A 20,516-nucleotide genomic window follows, 5' to 3' on the forward strand; every position below is an offset into this window, starting at 1 on the left:
GGACGCTCATGGCTCGCTGGCGGCTCTGGCAGATCCTGTCTGGCTGGCGGCTCTGGCAGATCCTGTCTGGTTGGCGGCTCTGGCAGATCCTGTCTGGTTGGCGGCTCTGGCAGATCCTGTCTGGTTGGCGGCTCTGGCAGATCCTGTCTGGTTGGCGGCTCTGGCAGATCCTGTCTGGTTGGCGGCTCTGGCAGATCCTGTCTGGTTGGCGGCTCTGGCAGATCCTGTCTGGTTGGCGGCTCTGGCAGATCCTGTCTGGTTGGCGGCTCTGGCAGATCCTGACTGACGAACGGCTCTAGCGGCTCCTGACTGACGAACGGCTCTGACGGCTCGGGACAGACGGGCGGCTCTAATGGCTCGGGACAGACGGATGGCTCAGACGGCACTGGGCAGACGGATGGCTCAGATGGCGCTGGGGAGACGGATGGCTCAGATGGCGCTGGGGAGACGGATGGCTCAGATGGCGCTATGGAGACGGATGGCTCAGATGGCGCTATGGAGACGGATGGCTCAGATGGCGCTGGGGAGACGGATGGCTCTGGCCGGATAAGGCGCACTGTAGACCTGGTGCGTGGTGCCGGAACTGGAGGCACCGGGCTAAGGACACGCACTTTCAGGCTAGTGCGGGGAGCAGGGACAGGGCACACTGACCTCTCAAAGCGCACTATAGGCCTGGTGCGTGGTACCGGCACTGGTGGTACCGGGCTAAGGGCACGCACCTCAGGGCGAGTGCGGGGAGAAGGAACAGTGTGTACAGGACTCTGGAGACGCACAGGTGGCTTAGTGCGTGGTGCCCGGAACTGGAGGCACCGAACTGGATACACGCACCATAGGAAGAGTGCGTGGAGGAGGAACAGGGCTCTGGAAACGCACTGGAAGCCTGGTGCGTGGTGTAGGCACTGGTGGTACTGGGCTGGGGCGGGAAGGTGGCGCCGGAAATACCGGACCGTGCAGGCGTACTGGCTCCCTTGAGCATTGAGCCTGCCCAACCTTACCTGGCTGAATACTCCCCGTCGCCCGACCAGTGCGGGGAGGTGGAATAACCCGCACCGGGCTATGTAGGCGAACCGGGGACACCATGCGTAAGGCTGGTGCCATGAATGCCGGCCCGAGAAGACGCACTGGAGACCAGACGCGTTGAGCCGGCCTCATGACACCTGGCTCAATGCCCAATCTAGCCCTACCAGTGCAGGGAGGTGGAATAACCCGCACCGGGCTATGCACACGTACAGGAGACACCGTGCGCTCTACTGCGTAACACGGTGTCTGCCCGTACTCCCGCTCTCCACGGTAAGCCTGGGAAGTGGGCGCAGGTCTCCTACCTGCCCTTGGCCCACTACCTCTTAGCCACCCCCAAGAAATGTTTGGGGTTTCTTCTCGGGCTTCCTTGCTAGCGCGTACCTTCATAGCTTCGGTTCCTTTCTCCGGTAGCCTCTGCTCTCCTTAATGCCTCCAGCTGTTCCCATGGGAGGCGATCCCTTCCAGCCAGGATCTCCTCCCATGTGTAGCAACCCTTGCCGTTTAATACGTCCTCCCATGTCCATTCCTGTTTCGTGTTCCACTGCTCGAACTTATGCTGCTTGGTTCTGGATTGGTGGGTGGTTCTGTAACGGCGTTCCTCCTCCTCTTCATACGAAGAGGAGGAGCAGGGATCGAACCAAAATGCAGACTTGTGATTTGACATTATATTTATTAAAGTAAAGACGAAAACACGAACTTCACTTAAAACTAAACAAAACAACAAACGGAGTAGACAAACCTGAACGTAAGGACTTACATGTAACGCAGAACGAACGAACAGGAAAATGACTACACAAAACGACGAACAAACGAAACAGTCCTGTATGGTGCAACATAGACACAGACACAGGAGACAACCACCCACAAACAAACACTGTGAAACTACCTACCTTAATATGATTCTCAATCAGAGGAGATGAAAACCACCTGCCTCTAATTGAGAACCATATTAGGTACCCATTAACCAACATAGAAACACAAAACATAGACTGCCCACCCAAACTCACGTCCTGACCAACTAACACATACAAAACTAACAGAAAACAGGTCAGGAACGTGACATGGTGGCTGGATTCACAAGATGTGTATCTTTCATCTGGTGTCTTGGACTTGTGATTTCATGATATTTAGATGCTAGTATTTACTTGTGGCGCTATGCTAGGCTATGCTAGTCAGCTTTTTTACTGATGAGGGTGCTCCCGGATCCGGGATTGTGACCAAGTAATGTAATTGTCAATACAAGCCTTTGACACTTATGAAATGCTTGTAATTATACTTCAGTATTCCATAGTAACATCTGACAAAAATATCTAAAGACACTGAAGCAGCAAACTTTGTGGAAATTAATATTTGTGTCATTCTCAACACTTTTGGCCACGACTGTACTTTTGCACATTTAACACACTGTGGCAGAGGAAAGGCACTACTCCCAATATAAGTGAACCCCAAATCAATGTAGTTCTCATCATATTTGCGCCTCTTCACAACTGTCAGTGTCCATGCTAGCTGGGCTAACCACAAATGTAGAATTACTGATGCTAGTCAGATACATGCTAGTCAGATATATGCTAGCAGTACTACCAGTAGAGCTGGTATGTGTCTCTATGGACGCGGGCCTTACTAAATGGACTGTTTGAACATGTGAAGATAATTTGTTTAAATACACTCTCCCTCTCCCCTTTTCTCTCCTCTGACGCAGTAGATATGTTTGTGTTTATAATTAGCCAACCACAGAGAACGGCATGTCAGGAAATGTTAGGGGCCATGTGGTCATGGTTTCTAGTGGATACAATAAACGGCATCATTGTTTGACTGAGGGGTTTAGATATCATTATATTGTGTTGTGTAGAAAAGCCCAAGCTGTCTGTAGGGCTGTCTGTAGGGCTGTATGTGGGGCTGTCTGTAGGGCTGTATGTGGGGCTGTCTGTAGGGCTGTCTGTAGGGCTGTCTGTAGGGCTGTATGTGGGGCTGTCTGTAGGGCTGTCTGTAGGGCTGTCTGTAGGGCTGTCTGTAGGGCTGTCTGTAGGGCTGTCTGTAGGGCTGTATGTAGGGCTGTCTGTAGGGCTGTATGTGGGGCTGTCTGTAGGGCTGTATGTGGGGCTGTCTGTAGGGCTGTATGTGGGGCTGTATGTGGGGCTGTCTGTAGGGCTGTATTTGGGGCTGTCTGTGGGGCTGTCTGTAGGGCTGTCTGTAGGGCTGTCTGTAGGGCTGTCTGTAGGGCTGTCTGTAGGGCTGTCTGTAGGGCTGTATGTGGGACTGTCTGTAGGGCTATCTGTGGGGCTGTCTGTAGGGCTGTCTGTAGGGCTGTCTGTAGGGCTGTATGTGGGGCTGTCTGTAGGGCTGTCTGTAGGGCTGTCTGTAGCGCTGTCTGTAGGGCTGTCTGTAGGGCTGTATGTGGGGCTGTCTGTAGGGCTGTATGTGGGGCTGTCTGTAGGGCTGTCTGTGGGGCTGTATGTGGGGCTGTCTGTAGGGCTGTATGTGGGGCTGTCTGTAGGGCTATCTGTAGGGCTGTATGTGGGGCTGTCTGTAGGGCTGTCTGTAGGGCTGTCTGTAGGGCTGTCTGTAGGGCTGTATGTGGGGCTGTCTGTAGGGCTGTATGTGGGGCTGTCTGTAGGGCTATCTGTAGGGCTGTATGTGGGGCTGTCTGTAGGGCTGTCTGTAGGGCTGTCTGTAGGGCTGTCTGTGGGGCTGTATGTGGGGCTGTCTGTAGGGCTGTATGTGGGGCTGTCTGTAGGGCTGTATGTGGGGCTGTCTGTAGGGCTATCTGTAGGGCTATCTGTAGGGCTATCTGTAGGGCTGTCTGTAGGGCTGTATGTGGGGCTGTCTGTAGGGCTGTATGTGGGGCTGTCTGTAGGGCTGTATTTGGGGCTGTCTGTAGGGCTGTCTGTAGGGCTATCTGTAGGGCTGTCTGTAGGGCTATCTGTAGGGCTATCTGTAGGGCTGTCTGTAGGGCTGTCTGTAGGGCTGTATGTGGGGCTGTCTGTAGGGCTGTATGTGGGGCTGTCTGTAGGGCTGTATTTGGGGCTGTCTGTAGGGCTGTATGTGGCGATGTATAGGCGGAGTACTGACAGGAGGGAGGGCGATATGTCAACTTTGGAGTAGTCTAATTTCGGGAAACAATTAACACTTTCCACAGCTGTTAAAAGGGTTCTACCCCCTTACAGAACAAGTTCAAACAGCAAGGCTGATAATACAGTGAGAATGAGAGACAGTTGGGTCTGGGCTTGGGCAGTCAGATTGACAGGCTGTGGTGTACCCAGGTCCCCTCAGGCAGCTGTGAGGGCACCGCTGCTCAGTATTAGGGTATTTTGAGAGTGATTAGAGGCCATTAGAGGTGGGGGGTGGGTGGGTGCAATGAGGGGAGCAGGGAGGATGGGGGGCAGGGAGCGCTTACCATTATTACAGCAGCTCTCTGTGGAGCCGACTCACACACCTGTGATCTCCCACTGACATACACACAGATACACGCATGCATACACAGACTACCCATGTGTATACAACACACACACACACACACACACACACACACACACACACACACACACACACACACACACACACACACACACACACACACACACACACACACACACACACACACACACACACACACACACACACAGCGAAGTAAACTATAAAAATGGGCGTTATACACAGTGTATCCCATTCAACAAACCAAACATTTAAATACCGTTGTAGTATGTAAAGTAATGTTTGTATGTTTGTAAGGGTTGCAGAACTGGTGGCAGTGAAGTCAGACACAGAAGAGCAGAGATAGGTAACAGCCGGAGCAGTTTAATTATAAAACCCACGGCAATACAAAAAGAACCTACATGGGTACAAAACCCGACGCGCACCAGTAACATAGCGTACAAGCACTTACAAACAAACAATTCCATGCAAGTACATGGGGGGAACAGAGGGTTAAATACACAACTATAATGATGGAAATGGAAACCAGGAGTGTAAGAAAACAAGACAAAACAAATGGAAAATGAAAAGTGGATCAACGATGGCTAGAAGACCGGTGACGCTGACAACCGAACACCACCCGAACAAGGAGAGGAAACGACTTCGGTGGAAGTCGTGACAGTACCCCCCCTCTTGACTCCAGCCGCGCGCCGACACCGGCCTCTGGGACGACCCAGAGGGCGAGGTGCAGGGCGATCCGGACGGAGACAGTGGAACTCCCGCAGCATTGAAGGGTCCAATATGTCCTCCACCGGAACCCAGCATCTCTCCTCCGGACCGTACCCCTCCCAGTTCACGAGGTACTGAAGGCCCCTCGCCCGACGTCTCGAATCCAGTATGGATCAAACGGAGTACGCCGGGGCCCCCTCGATATCCAGAGGGGGCGGAGGAACCTCCCGCACCTCAGACTCCTGGAGCGGGCCAGCCACCACCGGCATGAGGAGAGACACATGGAACAAGGGGTTAATACGGTAATCGGGGGGAAGTTGTAACCTGTAACTCACCTCGTTCAGTCTCCTCAGGACTTTAAATGGCCCCACAAACCGCAGACCCAGCTTCCGGCAGGGCAGGTGGAGGGGCAGGTGGAGGGTCGAGAGCCAGACCCGGTCCCCCGGTACAAACACCGGGGCCTCACTGCGGTGACGGTCTGCGCCGGCTTTCTGGCGCAGCACGGCGCGCTGAAGGTGAACATGGGCGGTGTCCCATGTTTCCTCCAAGCGCCAGAACCAGTCGTCCACCGCAGGAGCCTCGGCCTGACTCTGATGCCAGAAATGGCTGATACCCCAGTACGGAAGGGGGAGAGGTTAGTGGAGGAGTGTGTAAAAGTATGTAAAAAAATGTAATAAAATGTATGCACTCTACTGTAAGTCGCTCTGGATAAGAGCGTCTGCTAAATGACTAAAATGTAAATGTAAAAATGAGTGGCGGAGCGAGTTCTGGGCCCCAGAGCCGTCGTTATGGGCGCCCACCATACCTCCTTGGCCGTCCAAATAAAATATTGAAATATTTATATTTTATTTGACCTGAGATGTGTGCCGACAGAAAGACGCATCAGACTCTGATAAAAAAAGTTGAGCGAGCAAACAGCGCCCATCTGTCTCGGTATGTTCAGACCAGGCCTGGTGTAGACCATGTATCTGATGATCTGTCTCGGTATGTGCAGACCAGGCCTGGTGTAGACCATGTATCTGATGATCTGTCTCGGTATGTTCAGACCAGGCCTGGTGTAGACCATGTATCTGATGATCTATCTCGGTATGTGCAGACCAGGCCTGGTGTAGACCATGTATCTGATGATCTGTCTCTGTATCTTCAGACCAGGCCTGGTGTAGACCATGTATCTGATGATCTGTCTCGGTATGTTCAGACCAGGCCTGGTGTAGCCCATGTATCTGATGATCTGTCTCAGTGTGTGCAGACCAGGCCTGGTGTAGACCATGTATCTGATGATCTGTCTCAGTGTGTGCAGACCAGGCCTGGTGTAGACCATGTATCTGATGATCTGTCTCGGTATGTTCAGACCAGGCCTGGTGTAGACCATGTATCTGATGATCTGTCTCGGTATGTGCAGACCAGGCCTGGTGTAGACCATGTATCTGATGATCTGTCTCGTTATGTTCAGACCAGGCCTGGTGTAGACCATGTATCTGATGATCTGTCTCGGTATGTGCAGACCAGGCCTGGTGTAGACCATGTATCTGATGATCTGTCTCTGTATCTTCAGACCAGGCCTGGTGTAGACCATGTATCTGATGATCTGTCTCGGTATGTTCAGACCAGGCCTGGTGTAGACCATGTATCTGATGATCTGTCTCGGTATGTGCAGACCAGGCCTGGTGTAGACCATGTATCTGATGATCTGTCTTGTTATGTGCAGACCAGGCCTGGTGTAGACCATGTATCTGATGATCTGTCTCGGTATGGCTATGTTTTTCAAATTCTTTAGTGTCCAGAATTGTTGTTCCTTAGCCCACTGCAATCGCAGTTTCTTGTTTTTTTGCTGAAAGAAGTGGAACTCTGGAAGGTCATTGGCTGCCACACCCCATTCGTGTCAAGGTAAGAGGAGTTGTCCATTCTTTTATGGGTCTTTGGGCACCAATGTTGTACTGGACTGTCAGTTGACTAACTGTAGCTCGTCTGTTGCTCCACACAATTTATGTCAGCCTCCTTTGTTCTCTTTCATCAATGACCCGTTTTCAACCACTGGCCTGCCATTGGCTGGATGTCCTTTTGGTGGTGAAGCATTCTTGACACACACGGGAAACTGTTGAAAAACTCAGCGGCATTTCAGTTCTTCACACACTCAAACCGTTGCGCCTGGCACCTACTAACAATGTTCCCTCTTTCCTGTTTGCTGAGCGCAAACTTGAACTTTGTGAAAATTCTGTGCAACTTCCAGCATGTGTTTACTGTGCACACTGAGGCTGTACCCGCTTTAAGTTACAGTTTTAACAGGGGCTAAGTAGGCTACTGTTGCTATTTGATCATAATGTAGGCCTACCAGTGTGGCCTACCATCAAAAACAATGTAGAAAATGCAGCCCATAACATTTTTACATGGAAATAGCTGTTCTATCATTCAGCCTACAGTAGCAACCAATGTGTGGTGTTTCAATGTAGGCCTACATTCCATGAGACTTTTGAAAGAAACATGCAGGGCTTGACATTAAACCTTATCCACTGGTCCTTCAGACAAGGAGGTGATTGAAAATGTTGTGTTGTTTGATGAAAGAAACCACTTTACAAAATAAAATGCATTATTATTCAATTTCATTATTACAGAGAATCAGACAAATTATGCTACCCTCTGTCTATTGGCTACTTAGCTTAGTCAAGGCTGTCTCAAAATACAACATTGCCTCTTTAAGACAAAAAAAATTACCTCTTTACCTGACTTGCTTTTCAAAGATGTCTAGAAATGTACAAGTTTTGTGCTCTTGTAGGAAGCAATCCCTCCCCCATTGCTGACTAAAAATGATCTGTAACTGGGCTCATAACTCACTAACTAGTAAAAGATATGAACAAAACGTGTACACGTGGCTACATGCAGCTCTCGCTTTGATCTCAAAACAAGCAGTCTACTCAGGACCACAGCTGTAAACACAGTCCAGATCAAAGTAAATGGCACAGATCCATATATGGCAATGGTCTATTTGCATATAGGCCTACTGCAGCTGTGATTGGTTATGCCACACCAGTCTGTGTAGAGTACGGGCTGAGTCGTGTGTGTTATTGAAATAGAATCCTACTTAAATGCGTTCTGCCTACAACAAAATCTCTCATATTTCTTCTGCGTGGCAGTCAGGGGGACCTGCATGGCAGTCTCGGGTCTACTGTGCAGCTTAGAGGGAACATTGCCTACTACCATACCCTGTTCAAAGGCACTGAAATATTTTGTCTTGTCCATTCACCCTCTGAATGGCACACGTATACAATCCATGTCTCAATTGTCTCAAGGCTTAAAAAATGTCTTTAACCCGTCTCCCCCTTCCTCTACACTGACTGAAGTGACATCAATAAGGGATCATAGCTTTCACCTGGTCAGTCTGTCAGGGAAAGAGCAGGTGTTCCTAATGTTTTGTACACTCAGTGTATAGTAAGACAGAGTTTCACAGTCGTCACTAGTTACCATAGCCACAAAGTCATAAACCCTACAAATTTCTACAATGTATTTTTTTTAAACCTAACCCTAACCTTAATCACACTACTAACCTTATGCTAACCCTAACCTTAAATTAAAACCAAAAAGCAAATTTTTGTTTTCCAGATCTTTTATGATATAGACAATTTTGACTTTGTGGCTGTCGTAAGTAGTGACAACCCTGTTTCGCTCGCTCCGAGGCTTTTTCCGGTGAGACAGTTTCAGCAGAAAGGAAGAGGTGAAGCGAGAGGGCTCACTCTCACCAAAATACAAGCTCAATGCATTTCTATGGGTTTAATATGCAGACCTAAGCTTGTCGTATGCCTGCCCACCTTTGGGACAATGACTCCCATTGTTAGGGTGGAGACATGAGCATCTCGTCACTATATACAGATCTCCGGTTTCAGCCACTTGTAATTGTAAAGGAAAGTTGGCGGGTGCACAGTGCACTGTTCAGATGCTTGAGGTTTGATTGTCTTAACTTACGACGTCCACCACTAATAAGCTGAGCTTCTCAGTCATTTTCTCTTCACCTCACACTGTAACTCCACAAAGTCTGTTTTTTACATCCAATGCAACTGATAATAAACTCAGCAAAAAAATAAATGTCCTCTCACTGTCAACTGCGTTTATTTTCAGCAAACTTAACATGTGTAAATATTTATATGAACATAACAAGATTCAACAACTGAGACACAAACTGGACAAGTTCCACAGACATGTGACTAACAGAAATTGAATAATGTGTCCCTGAACAAAGAAGGGTCAAAATCAAAAGTAACAGTCAGTATCTGGTGTGGCCACCAGCTGCATTAAGTACTGCAGTGCATCTCCTCCTCATGGACTGCAATAGATTTGCCTGTTCTTGCTGTGAGATGTTACCCCACTCTTCCAACAAGGCACTTGCAAGTTCCCGGACATTTCTGGGGGGGAAAGGCCCTAGCCCTCACCCTCCGATCGAACAGGTCCCAGACGTGCTCAATGGGATTGAGATCTGGGCTCTTCGCCCATCCTGACACTGTACCCACCTGCCTGACCACTCTGCTCATCCTGACACTGTACCCACCTGCCTGACCACTCTGCTCATCCTGACACTGTACCCATCTGCCTGACCACTCTGCTCATCCTGACACTGTACCCACCTGCCTGACCACTCTGCCCATCCTGACACTGTACCCACCTGCCTGACCACTCTGCCCATCCTGACACTGTACCCACCTGCCTGACCACTCTGCCCATCCTGACACTGTACCCACCTGCCTGACCACTCTGCCTGCCCCACTTCTGGATTACCAACATCTGCCTGACTCTGAGCTCGCCTGCCGTCCTGTTCCTTTGCCCCATTGTTACTTCGACACTGTCTGCATATGGGCCTTACCTTTATTCCTGATAAATGCGATTGAAATATCTACGATTTTCATCTAAATATTTAATTGTGTTTTTATTTGTCGACTTTAGGCCTATGTATTTTGCTTAGTTGACCATGGACGTTATAGGCCTACTGCTGCTTTGGCCTATAAGCTATCTCGGAGTTCCATGCTATCATTTCTTTAGTCGCCAATGGATAAAGGTGTATCAATGAGGCTGGCATAGCTGCGGGAAGATGTTTGGGGATGGGGGATTTATTTTGGGGGGGGGGCTATATCGGTCCTGTAATAGGACTTTTGTGAGAAAAACGATTTTGTTCTTTTTTATTTATGTTTAAAAAAATCAGATATTTAAAATTCTAAATGCTTTCTATGCTCACTTTGAGGCAAGCAACACTGAAACATGCATGAGGGTACCATCTGTTCCAAACCACTGTGGGATCTCGCTCTCCGTAGCCGATGTGAGTAAGACCTTTAAAACAGGCTAACATTCACAGCGGGCCAGACGGATTACCAGGACAAATACTCAGAGCATGCGCTGACCAGCTGCCAGGTGTATTCACTGACATTTTCAACCTCTCTGACCCGGTCTGTAATACCAACTTGTTTCAAGCAGACCACCATAGTCTCCGTGCCCAAGAACCCCAAGTTAACCTGCCATAAATTACTATCACCCCATAGCACTCACATCTATAGCCATGACATGCTTTGAAAGGCTGGTCATGGCTCCCTGCCATCCAGGACCTCTACACCAGGTGGTGTCAGAGAAAGGCCCAAAAAATTGACAAAGACTGGAACCAACAGGACCCTGAACAGCTTCTACCCCCAAGCCATAAGACTGCTAAACAAGACTGCTAAATAGCTAATCAAATGGCTACCCAGACTACCTGCATTGACCCTTTAATTGCACTAACTCTCTTGTACTGAACTAGCTCAATGCACACACACTGGACTCTACCCACACATTCAGACACACTGACACTGACATCCCAACACACATACACACTACATAACTCTACACACACATGCTCCTACTGACACCACACACACACACACACACATTCACACTCACCACATACACTGCTGCTACTGTCTTGTATCTATCCTGTTGTCTAGTCACTTTACCCCTACCTACAGTATACTGCTGCTACTGTCTGGTATCTATCCTGTTGTCTTGTCACTTTACCCCTACCTACAGTATACTGCTGCTACTGTCTATTATCTATCCTGTTGTCTAGTCACTTTACCCCTACCTACAGTATACTGCTGCTACTGTCTATTATCTATCCTGTTGTCTAGTCACTTTACCCCTACCTACAGTATACTGCTGCTACTGTCTATTATCTATCCTGTTGTCTAGTCACTTTACCCCTACCTACAGTATACTGCTGCTACTGTCTATTATCTATCCTGTTGCCTAGTCACTTTACCCCTACCTACAGTATACTGCTGCTACTGTCTGGTATCTATCCTGTTGTTTAGTCACTTTACCCCTACCTACAGTATACTGCTGCTACTGTCTATTATCTATCCTGTTGTGTAGTCACTTTACCCCTACCTACAGTATACTGCTGCTACTGTCTATTATCTATCCTGTTGTCTAGTCACTTTACCCCTACCTACAGTATACTGCTGCTACTGTCTGGTATCTATCCTGTTGTCTAGTCACTTTACCCCTACCTACAGTATACTGCTGCTACTGTCTATTATCTATCCTGTTGCCTAGTCACTTTACCCCTACCTACAGTATACTGCTGCTACTGTCTATTATCTATCCTGTTGCCTAGTCACTTTACCCCTACCTACAGTATACTGCTGCTACTGTCTGGTATCTATCCTGTTGTTTAGTCACTTTACCCCTACCTACAGTATACTGCTGCTACTGTCTGGTATCTATCCTGTTGTCTAGTCACTTTACCCCTACCTACAGTATACTGCTGCTACTGTCTGGTATCTATCCTGTTGTGTAGTCACTTTACCCCTACCTACAGTATACTGCTGCTACTGTCTATTATCTATCCTGTTGTGTAGTCACTTTACCCCTACCTACAGTATACTGCTGCTACTGTCTTGTATCTATCCTGTTGTCTAGTCATAAAATCTATTTGTATTTGTCACATTCGCCGAATACAACAGGTTACCTTACCGTGAAATGCTTACTTACAAGCCCTTAACCAACAATGCAGTTTTAAGAAAAATAAGAGTTGAGAAAATATTTACTAAATAAACTAATGTAAAAATAAATAAAAGAGAAACAATAAAATAACAATAACGAGGCTATATACAGGGGGTACCAGTACCGAGTCAGTGTGCGGGGGTACAGGTTAGTCGAGGTAATACACTACCGTTCAAAAGTTCGGGGTCACTTAGAAATGTCCTCGTTTTTGAAAGAAAAGCAACTTTTTTGTCAATTAAAATATCGAATTGATCCAAAATATAGTGTAGACATTGTTAATGTTGTAAATGACTATTGTAGCAGGAAACAGCAGATTTTTTATGGAATATCTACATAGGTGTACAGAGGCCCATTATCAGCAACCATCACTCCTGTGTTCCAATGGCACGTTGTGTTAGCTAATTGAATTTTATCATTTTAAAGGTTAATTGATCATTAGAAAACCCTTTTGCAAGTATGTTAGCACAGCTGAAAACTGTTGTGCTGATTAAAGAGGCAATAAAACTGAAGATCTCGTACAACGCTGTGTACTACGCCCTTCACAGAACAGTGCAAACTGGCCCTAACCAGAATAGAAAGAAGAGGCCCCACTATTCTGGTTAGAGCCAGTTTGCGCTGTTCTGTGAAGGGAGTAGTACACAGCGTTGTACGACATCTTCAGTTTCTTGCCAATTTCTCGCATGGAATATCCTTCATTTCTCAGAACAAGAATAGACTGACGAGTTTCAGAAGAAAGTTCTTAGTTTCTGGCCAGTTTGAGCCTGTAATCGAACCCACAAATGCTGATGCTCCAGATACTTAACTTGTCTAAAGAACTTGTCTAAAGAACTTGGATTAGCTAACACAACGTCCCATTGGAACACAGGAGTGATGCTTGCTGATAATGAGACTCTGTATGCCTATGTAGATATTCCATAAAAAATCTGCCGTTTCCAGCTACAATAGTAATTTACAACATGAATGTCTATGATTAGCGTAGTGTTAGCTAGCTACATAGTTGTCTTTGCTGTCCTTGTATCCAAGATAATTGTGTAGTTTTGAGAAATTGTCGAGGTTACCTAGCCAGTTAGAGGTTACCTAGCCAGCTACACGTTCAAACAAAGTCAACAACGCAGCCACTGCTAGCCAGCCTACTTCACCGCCAGCAGTACTATATCATTTTAGTCAATAAGATTTTATTTTATTTTTGCAACGTAAGCTTAACTTCCTGAACATTCGAGACGTGTAGTCCACTTGTCATTCTAATCTCCTTTGCATTAGCGTAGCCTCTTCTGTAGCCTGTCAACTATGTGTCTGTCTATCCCTCTTCTCTCCTCTCTGCACAGACCATACAAACGCTTCACACCGCGTGGCCGCTGCCATTCTAACCTGGTGGTTCCAGCGCGCACGACCCACGTGGAGTTCCAGGTCTCCGGCAGCCTCTGGAACTGCCGATCTGCGGCCAACAAGGCAGAGTTCATCTCAGCCTATGCGTCCCTCCAGTCCCTCGACTTCTTGGCACTGACGGAAACATGGATTACCACTGACAACACTGCTACTCCTACTGCTCTCGCCTCGTCTGCCCACGTGTTCTCGCACACCCCGAGAGCTTCTGGTCAGCGGGGCGGTGGCACTGGGATCCTCATCTCTCCCAAGTGGACATTCTCTCTTTCTCCCCTGACCCATCTGTCTATCGCCTCCTTTGAATTCCATGCTGTCACAGTTACCAGCCCTTTCAAGCTTAACATCCTTATCATTTATCGCCCTCCAGGTTCCCTTGGAGAGTTCATCAATGAGCTTGACGCCCTGATAAGTTCCTTTCCTGAGGATGGCTCACCTCTCACAGTTCTGGGTGACTTTAACCTCCCCACGTCTACCTTTGACTCATTCCTCTCTGCCTCCTTCTTTCCACTCCTCTCCTCTTTTGACCTCACCCTCTCACCTTCCCCCCTACTCACAAGGCAGGCAATACGCTTGACCTCATCTTTACTAGATGCTGTTCTTCCACTAATCTCACTGCAACTCCCCTCCAAGTCTCCGACCACTACCTTGTATCCTTTTCCCTCTCGCTCTCATCCAACACTTCCCACACTGCCCCTACTCGGATGGTATCGCGCCGTCCCAACCTTCGCTCTCTCTCCCCCGCTACTCTCTCCTCTTCCATCCTATCATCTCTTCCCTCTGCTCAAACCTTCTCCAACCTATCTCCTGATTCTGCCTCCTCAACCCTCCTCTCCTCCCTTTCTGCATCCTTTGACTCTCTATGTCCCCTATCCTCCAGGCCGGCTCGGTCCTCCCCTCCTGCTCCGTGGCTCGACGACTCACTGCGAGCTCACAGAACAGGGCTCCGGGCAGCCGAGCGGAAATGGAGGAAAACTCGCCTCCCTGCGGACCTGGCATCCTTTCACTCCCTCCTCTCTACATTCTCCTCTTCTGTCTCTGCTGCTAAAGCCACTTTCTACCACTCTAAATTCCAAGCATCTGCCTCTAACCCTAGGAAGCTCTTTGCCACCTTCTCCTCCCTCCTGAATCCTCCTCCCCCTCCTCCCCCCTCCTCCCTCTCTGCGGATGACTTCGTCAACCATTTTGAAAAGAAGGTCGACGACATCCGATCCTCGTTTGCTAAGTCAAACGACACCGCTGGTTCTGCTCACACTGCCCTACCCTGTGCTTTGACCTCTTTCTCCCCTCTCTCTCCAGATGAAATCTCGCGTCTTGTGACGGCCGGCCGCTAAACAACCTGCCCGCTTGACCCTATCCCCTCCTCTCTTCTCCAGACCATTTCCGGAGACCTTCTCCCTTACCTCACCTCGCTCATCAACTCATCCTTGACCGCTGGCTACGTCCCTTCCGTCTTCAAGAGAGCGAGAGTTGCACCCCTTCTGAAAAAACCTACACTCGATCCCTCCGATGTCAACAACTACAGACCAGTATCCCTTCTTTCTTTTCTCTCCAAAACTCTCGAACGTGCCGTCCTTGGCCAGCTCTCCTGCTATCTCTCTCAGAATGACCTTCTTGATCCAAATCAGTCAGGTTTCAAGACTAGTCATTCAACTGAGACTGCTCTTCTCTGTGTCACGGAGGCGCTCCGCACTGCTAAAGCTAACTCTCTCTCCTCTGCTCTCATCCTTCTAGACCTATCGGCTGCCTTTGATACTGTGAACCATCAGATCCTCCTCTCCACCCTCTCCGAGCTGGGCATCTCCGGCGCGGCCCACGCTTGGATTGCGTCCTACCTGACAGGTCGCTCCTACCAGGTGGCGTGGCGAGAATCTGTCTCCGCACCACGTGCTCTCACCACTGGTGTCCCCCAGGGCTCTGTTCTAGGCCCTCTCCTATTCTCGCTATACACCAAGTCACTTGGCTCTGTCATATCCTCACATGGCCTCTCCTATCATTGCTATGCAGACGACACACAATTAATCTTCTCTTTTCCCCCCTCTGATAACCAGGTGGCGAATCGCATCTCTGCATGTCTGGCAGACATATCAGTGTGGATGACGGACCACCACCTCAAGCTGAACCTCGGCAAGACGGAGCTGCTCTTCCTCCCGGGGAAGGACTGCCCGTTCCATGATCTCGCCATCACGGTTGACAACTCCATTGTGTCCTCCTCCCAGAGCGCTAAGAACCTTGGCGTGATCCTGGACAACACCCTGTCGTTCTCAACTCACATCAAGGCGGTGACCCGTTCCTGTAGGTTCATGCTCTACAACATTCGCAGAGTACGACCCTGCCTCACACAGGAAGCGGCGCAGGTCCTAATCCAGGCACTTGTCATCTCCCGTCTGGATTACTGCAACTCGCTGTTGGCTGGGCTCCCTGCCTGTGCCATTAAACCCCTACAACTCATCCAGAACGCCGCAGCCCGTCTGGTGTTCAACCTTCCCAAGTTCTCTCACGTCACCCCGCTCCTCCGCTCTCTCCACTGGCTTCCAGTTGAAGCTCGCATCCGCTACAAGACCATGGTGCTTGCCTACGGAGCTGTGAGGGGAACGGCACCTCCGTACCTTCAGGCTCTGATCAGGCCCTACACCCAAACAAGGGCACTGCGTTCATCCACCTCTGGCCTGCTCGCCTCCCTACCTCTGAGGAAGTACAGTTCCCGCTCAGCCCAGTCAAAACTGTTCGCTGCTCTGGCACCCCAATGGTGGAACAAACTCCCTCACGACGCCAGGTCAGCGGAGTCAATCACCACCTTCCGGAGACACCTGAAACCCCACCTCTTTAAGGAATACCTAGGATAGGATAAAGTAATCCTCCTAACCCCCCCCTCCCCCTTAAAAGAGTTAGATGCACTATTGTAAAGTGGTTGTTCCACTGGATATCATAAGGTGAATGCACCAATTTGTAAGTCGCTCTGGATAAGAGCGTCTGCTAAATGACTTAAATGTAAATGTAAATGTACTGTATTTCTGATCAATTTGATGTTATTTTAATGGACAATTTTTTTGTTGTTGAAATCTTTCAAAAACAAGGGCATTTCTAAGTGACCCCAAACTTTTGAACGGTAGGTAGTGTATGTACATGTAGATAAGGGTAAAGTGACTGTGCATGTTATTCCTCATGTCACCATTTCTATAAATATTTTATTATTTTTATTTGACCTTTATCTTAAGTCTGCATTGTTGGAAAAGGACCCATAAGTAAGCAATTCACTGTTAGTCTAAACCTGTTGTTTGCGAAGTGATTTGATTTAAAACACACAAAATACTGAGAACAGGGCTGGCGAAGTCAGAGCACCAGAGCAGGTCAGCATTGTGTCCATTCACACACAACTCTAACTTATTTTTGAAGCAGTAAATCTTTACATGATCCTTGTTTAACTAAGTTACAGATGAATAGCGCAGTGACAGTGCTGGGTAAGACATTGAGGTTGGTTTGATCAGTAGGATGTATTAAGATAAACAGACAGGAAGACAATAAGTGACAGACCTTCGTTCACCTCTGACACCTGAAGAGAGGACACAGTTCATACTGCTATGTTGAATCACAGCGAGGGGATCAATCATTCACTGATAGCTTATTACGGCATAACAACTCTTTGTCTGCTTTTTCTCTCTACTCTCTGTCAACAAATCAACTAATCAATCAATTTGATTTACTGACACAATTCTCACTCAAACTGATGAAGGAGCTTCTGCTGCTTTACCAAGGCCCCCCAACTCAGCACATTAACACATAAACATGGGCATGCAGCATACACACACTGTCTTCAATACACATCAGCACAAGTTGCCACATGATGGGCTTCTTCCGCTGAAACAGTTTAACAGCTGACGGACCTACTGTACAGTACAGTACCACACACACACACACACACACACACACACACACACACACACACACACACACACACACACACACACACACACACACACACACACACACACACACACACACACACTCCATACCACTGCAACTGAGAAAGGTAGATAGATGGAAGAGAATGATGGGGAGAGGAGAGGAGAGGAGAGGAGAGGAGAGGAGAGGAGAGGAGAGGATAGGAGAGGAGAGGAGAGGAGAGGAGAGGAGAGGAGAGGAGAGGAGAGGAGAGGAGAGGAGAGGAGAGGAGAGGAGAGGAGAGGAGAGGAGAGGTCTACTGTCCAGATTAATGAGTGACCCTTCAGGCTCAGCTTCCAGGGACCTCTACTGTTTAGCCTGTGACCTTTGACCTGGCTCCAGTCTGTGTGTCAGTCACTACCAGTCTGGGTGTCAGTCATTAGGACAACCAGTGACATTAGGAAGTCGGTACTGTGACCAAAGGGGACTCTGGGGATCATGGGGGTTGAGGACAGGAATAAAGAACAGCAAGACATGAGGGTTAGGGTTCAGGTTAAGGTTCGGCTTAGGGTTATGCTGTCTAGTCCACAAACGGAGGATTACATTGTTATTGAAATGTATGATAGTATAGTATTTTTTCACATTATAAATATATAAGAGAGAACCATTTTACAGGGATGTGTATGTGTATATCACACTGTGTGTGTGTATGTGATTCTCCCCAGCAGTGTGTGGGAGGGTGTGTATTAGCTCACCTGTGTACCAGCACAATACCTCCCATCCCGTCTGTCACGCTCAATTAGCCATCACTGGGCACGTGAGGAGTGACCTCCTGCCCCGCCCCCTCCCGTCTCTCTCCCCTTCTGATTGGCAGATGGCCGCAGTGATATCATTGAGTCTCTGTCTCCCTGGTAGCAGCAGCCGTCTGCAGATAGAGAAGCAGATATCATTCACACACACACACACACACACACACACACACACACACACACACACACACACACACACACACACACACACACACACACACACACACACACACACACACACACACACACACACACACACACACACACAGACACACAGACACACACAGACACACACAGATAGCATTCACAGACTCTTTTATCCTCACACACATCTGGCACATCAGTGGGCTGGCGTCCCATCTATGGTGAGATGGTGAACACGCAGCAGCCTCTGCCCCCATCTCACTGGGCAGTGGGTAAGGGCACATAGCTGCCACACACAGACTGGCACAGTGACAGAGCGAAGTTTGAATATTAAATTATTTCCTACACGTTTTGGTTGGGAAATGGTCAAGGGCAGGCTGTATCCCTGGAGGGAGGGCTGGGGGAAGTTAGACACACAACTGGCACAGACCCTGGCACACTGACACAGCTTACAGAAAACTCTACTTGATGAAGTCTGAATATAGACATGACATGATGTCCCATACTTTATAAAACATACTGTCTGACTCACTGTTCATATATCACATCATTCAATGTTCTAGAACAGAGCCAAGACTCCAAGTTCCAAGACTCCAAGTTCCAAGACTCCAAGTTCCAAGACTCCAAGTTCCAAGACTCCAAGTTCCACTCATCTACCAGAAGTGGAATGTTAAGGTGAAGGGCCAGATGACATCACAGGTCTGAGTGACATGTTGTGATTATGGACTGTATGGAGCTGGACAATATGTGACATTGGATAACTAGCTAAAGGAGAGAATAATGTATTGTGGGTAGAATTGGATAGAGAAAGAGTGGCTCAGAGCATAGTTTAAGAATGGAATGTGTGGACCAGTTGGTGACCAATAGGGAATCAGAGGTCCAGTGTGTCAGGAATGAGATTAGTTAGAACATGGCATCATTATAAGAAAAACAAACTAATGTCAATTATGACTCTGAGACAAATTAATCAATAATAACACATACTATATCACCCATATTATAAATAGAAACATGGACTCAGTCACACCACTTCTCCACCCCTCCACCACTGGTGTCATAGCCAAACGAAATAAACCCCCCCCCCCCCATGTGTCCAGATCAGTAATTGTGTTCTAATGGGTATGTTTGAAGCCTTTCTGGTGCGTAAACAGGCGGAGGAAGTATTTAGCACCGTAATCACACACACACACAAACCACACACCAACCTCCCCTCGCCTGGCCTCCCAGACAACTGCAAACAATTAGTCAAATTAGTGGCTCCCCCATCGCCATCAAGAGGCCTGCTTGTTTGTAATTTAATCGAAGCGAATGTCAAAACAGTCAAGCCTTGAGAGAAACAAGATGGGTTGGTGAGATGAAATTGAAACTGTCAGCCAGCTCAGAATATTAACAGTGTTTGTTTAATAGCCTGCGACCAACAACTGTGTATGGAAGGGAAAGGAGTGAGGGATACAGAGTGAGGGGGGGGGGAACAGGAGGGAAGGAGGGAGGGAGGGAGGGAGAAGAGAAAGAGGGAGAAAAAGAGAAAACAGAAAGAAAATGATGTATTTTATTTATTTAGTCTCTTGCTCGTTTCTGTCACTCCATCTCTTAGCAGTGCTCTGGGATCCGTGCCCCCTTTCAAATTCATTATAAAAGCTTTTTTGCTAACTAAATAGAGAAAAAAACACACATTTATCTCCTTGCATCCCCCCTCCTCTCCCTCCTCCCGCCCGCTCTCCCCCCTCTTCTTCTCCCCCCTCCCCCCTCCTCCTCTCTCCCCCTCTCCTCCTCCCCCTCTTCCCACCCTCCCCACTCCTCTCTCTCCTCCCGCCCCCCCTCCTCCTCCTCTCCTCCTCCCCCTCTTCCCACCCTCCCCACTCCTCTCTCTCCTCCTGCCCCCCCTCCTCCTCCTCTCCCTCCTCCCGCACTCCCCCGCCTTCTTCCGCCCTCCCCCTCCTCCCACCCTCCTCTGACAATGTATAAATAAACTGCAGTGACCTGATTGAGATGTAAAAGTCTGGGACCCATACGTTACAGTGATACATTAACACCAGTAGTCTTTCTACTAACCCAACACACAGCCCTGGGACGAGTGGAAGGGTAGAACAACTGTACCCCCCCAGCCCCAGCCTCCCCCTCGTCTCC

General features: G+C 48.5%; 1 protein-coding gene across 1 annotated transcript; it reads right to left on the reverse strand.

Annotated features, from left to right (window-relative positions):
• Nucleotides 1–488: 488 nt before the first annotated feature.
• Nucleotides 489–18,217, reverse strand: LOC139538276 (cell surface glycoprotein 1-like; the record flags this gene model as incomplete). Its single annotated transcript, XM_071340123.1, has 5 exons — nt 18,192–18,217; nt 5,595–5,766; nt 4,454–4,466; nt 2,882–4,084; nt 489–538 (listed from the first exon to the last, which is right to left on the reverse strand). Coding segments are annotated over exons 1-5 (1,464 nt in total), but the record flags the coding sequence as incomplete, so codon positions are not given.
• Nucleotides 18,218–20,516: the final 2,299 nt, after the last annotated feature.

Source organism: Salvelinus alpinus, chromosome 14, assembly GCF_045679555.1.
Source record: "Salvelinus alpinus chromosome 14, SLU_Salpinus.1, whole genome shotgun sequence".
NCBI classification, from domain to species: domain Eukaryota; kingdom Metazoa; phylum Chordata; class Actinopteri; order Salmoniformes; family Salmonidae; genus Salvelinus; species Salvelinus alpinus.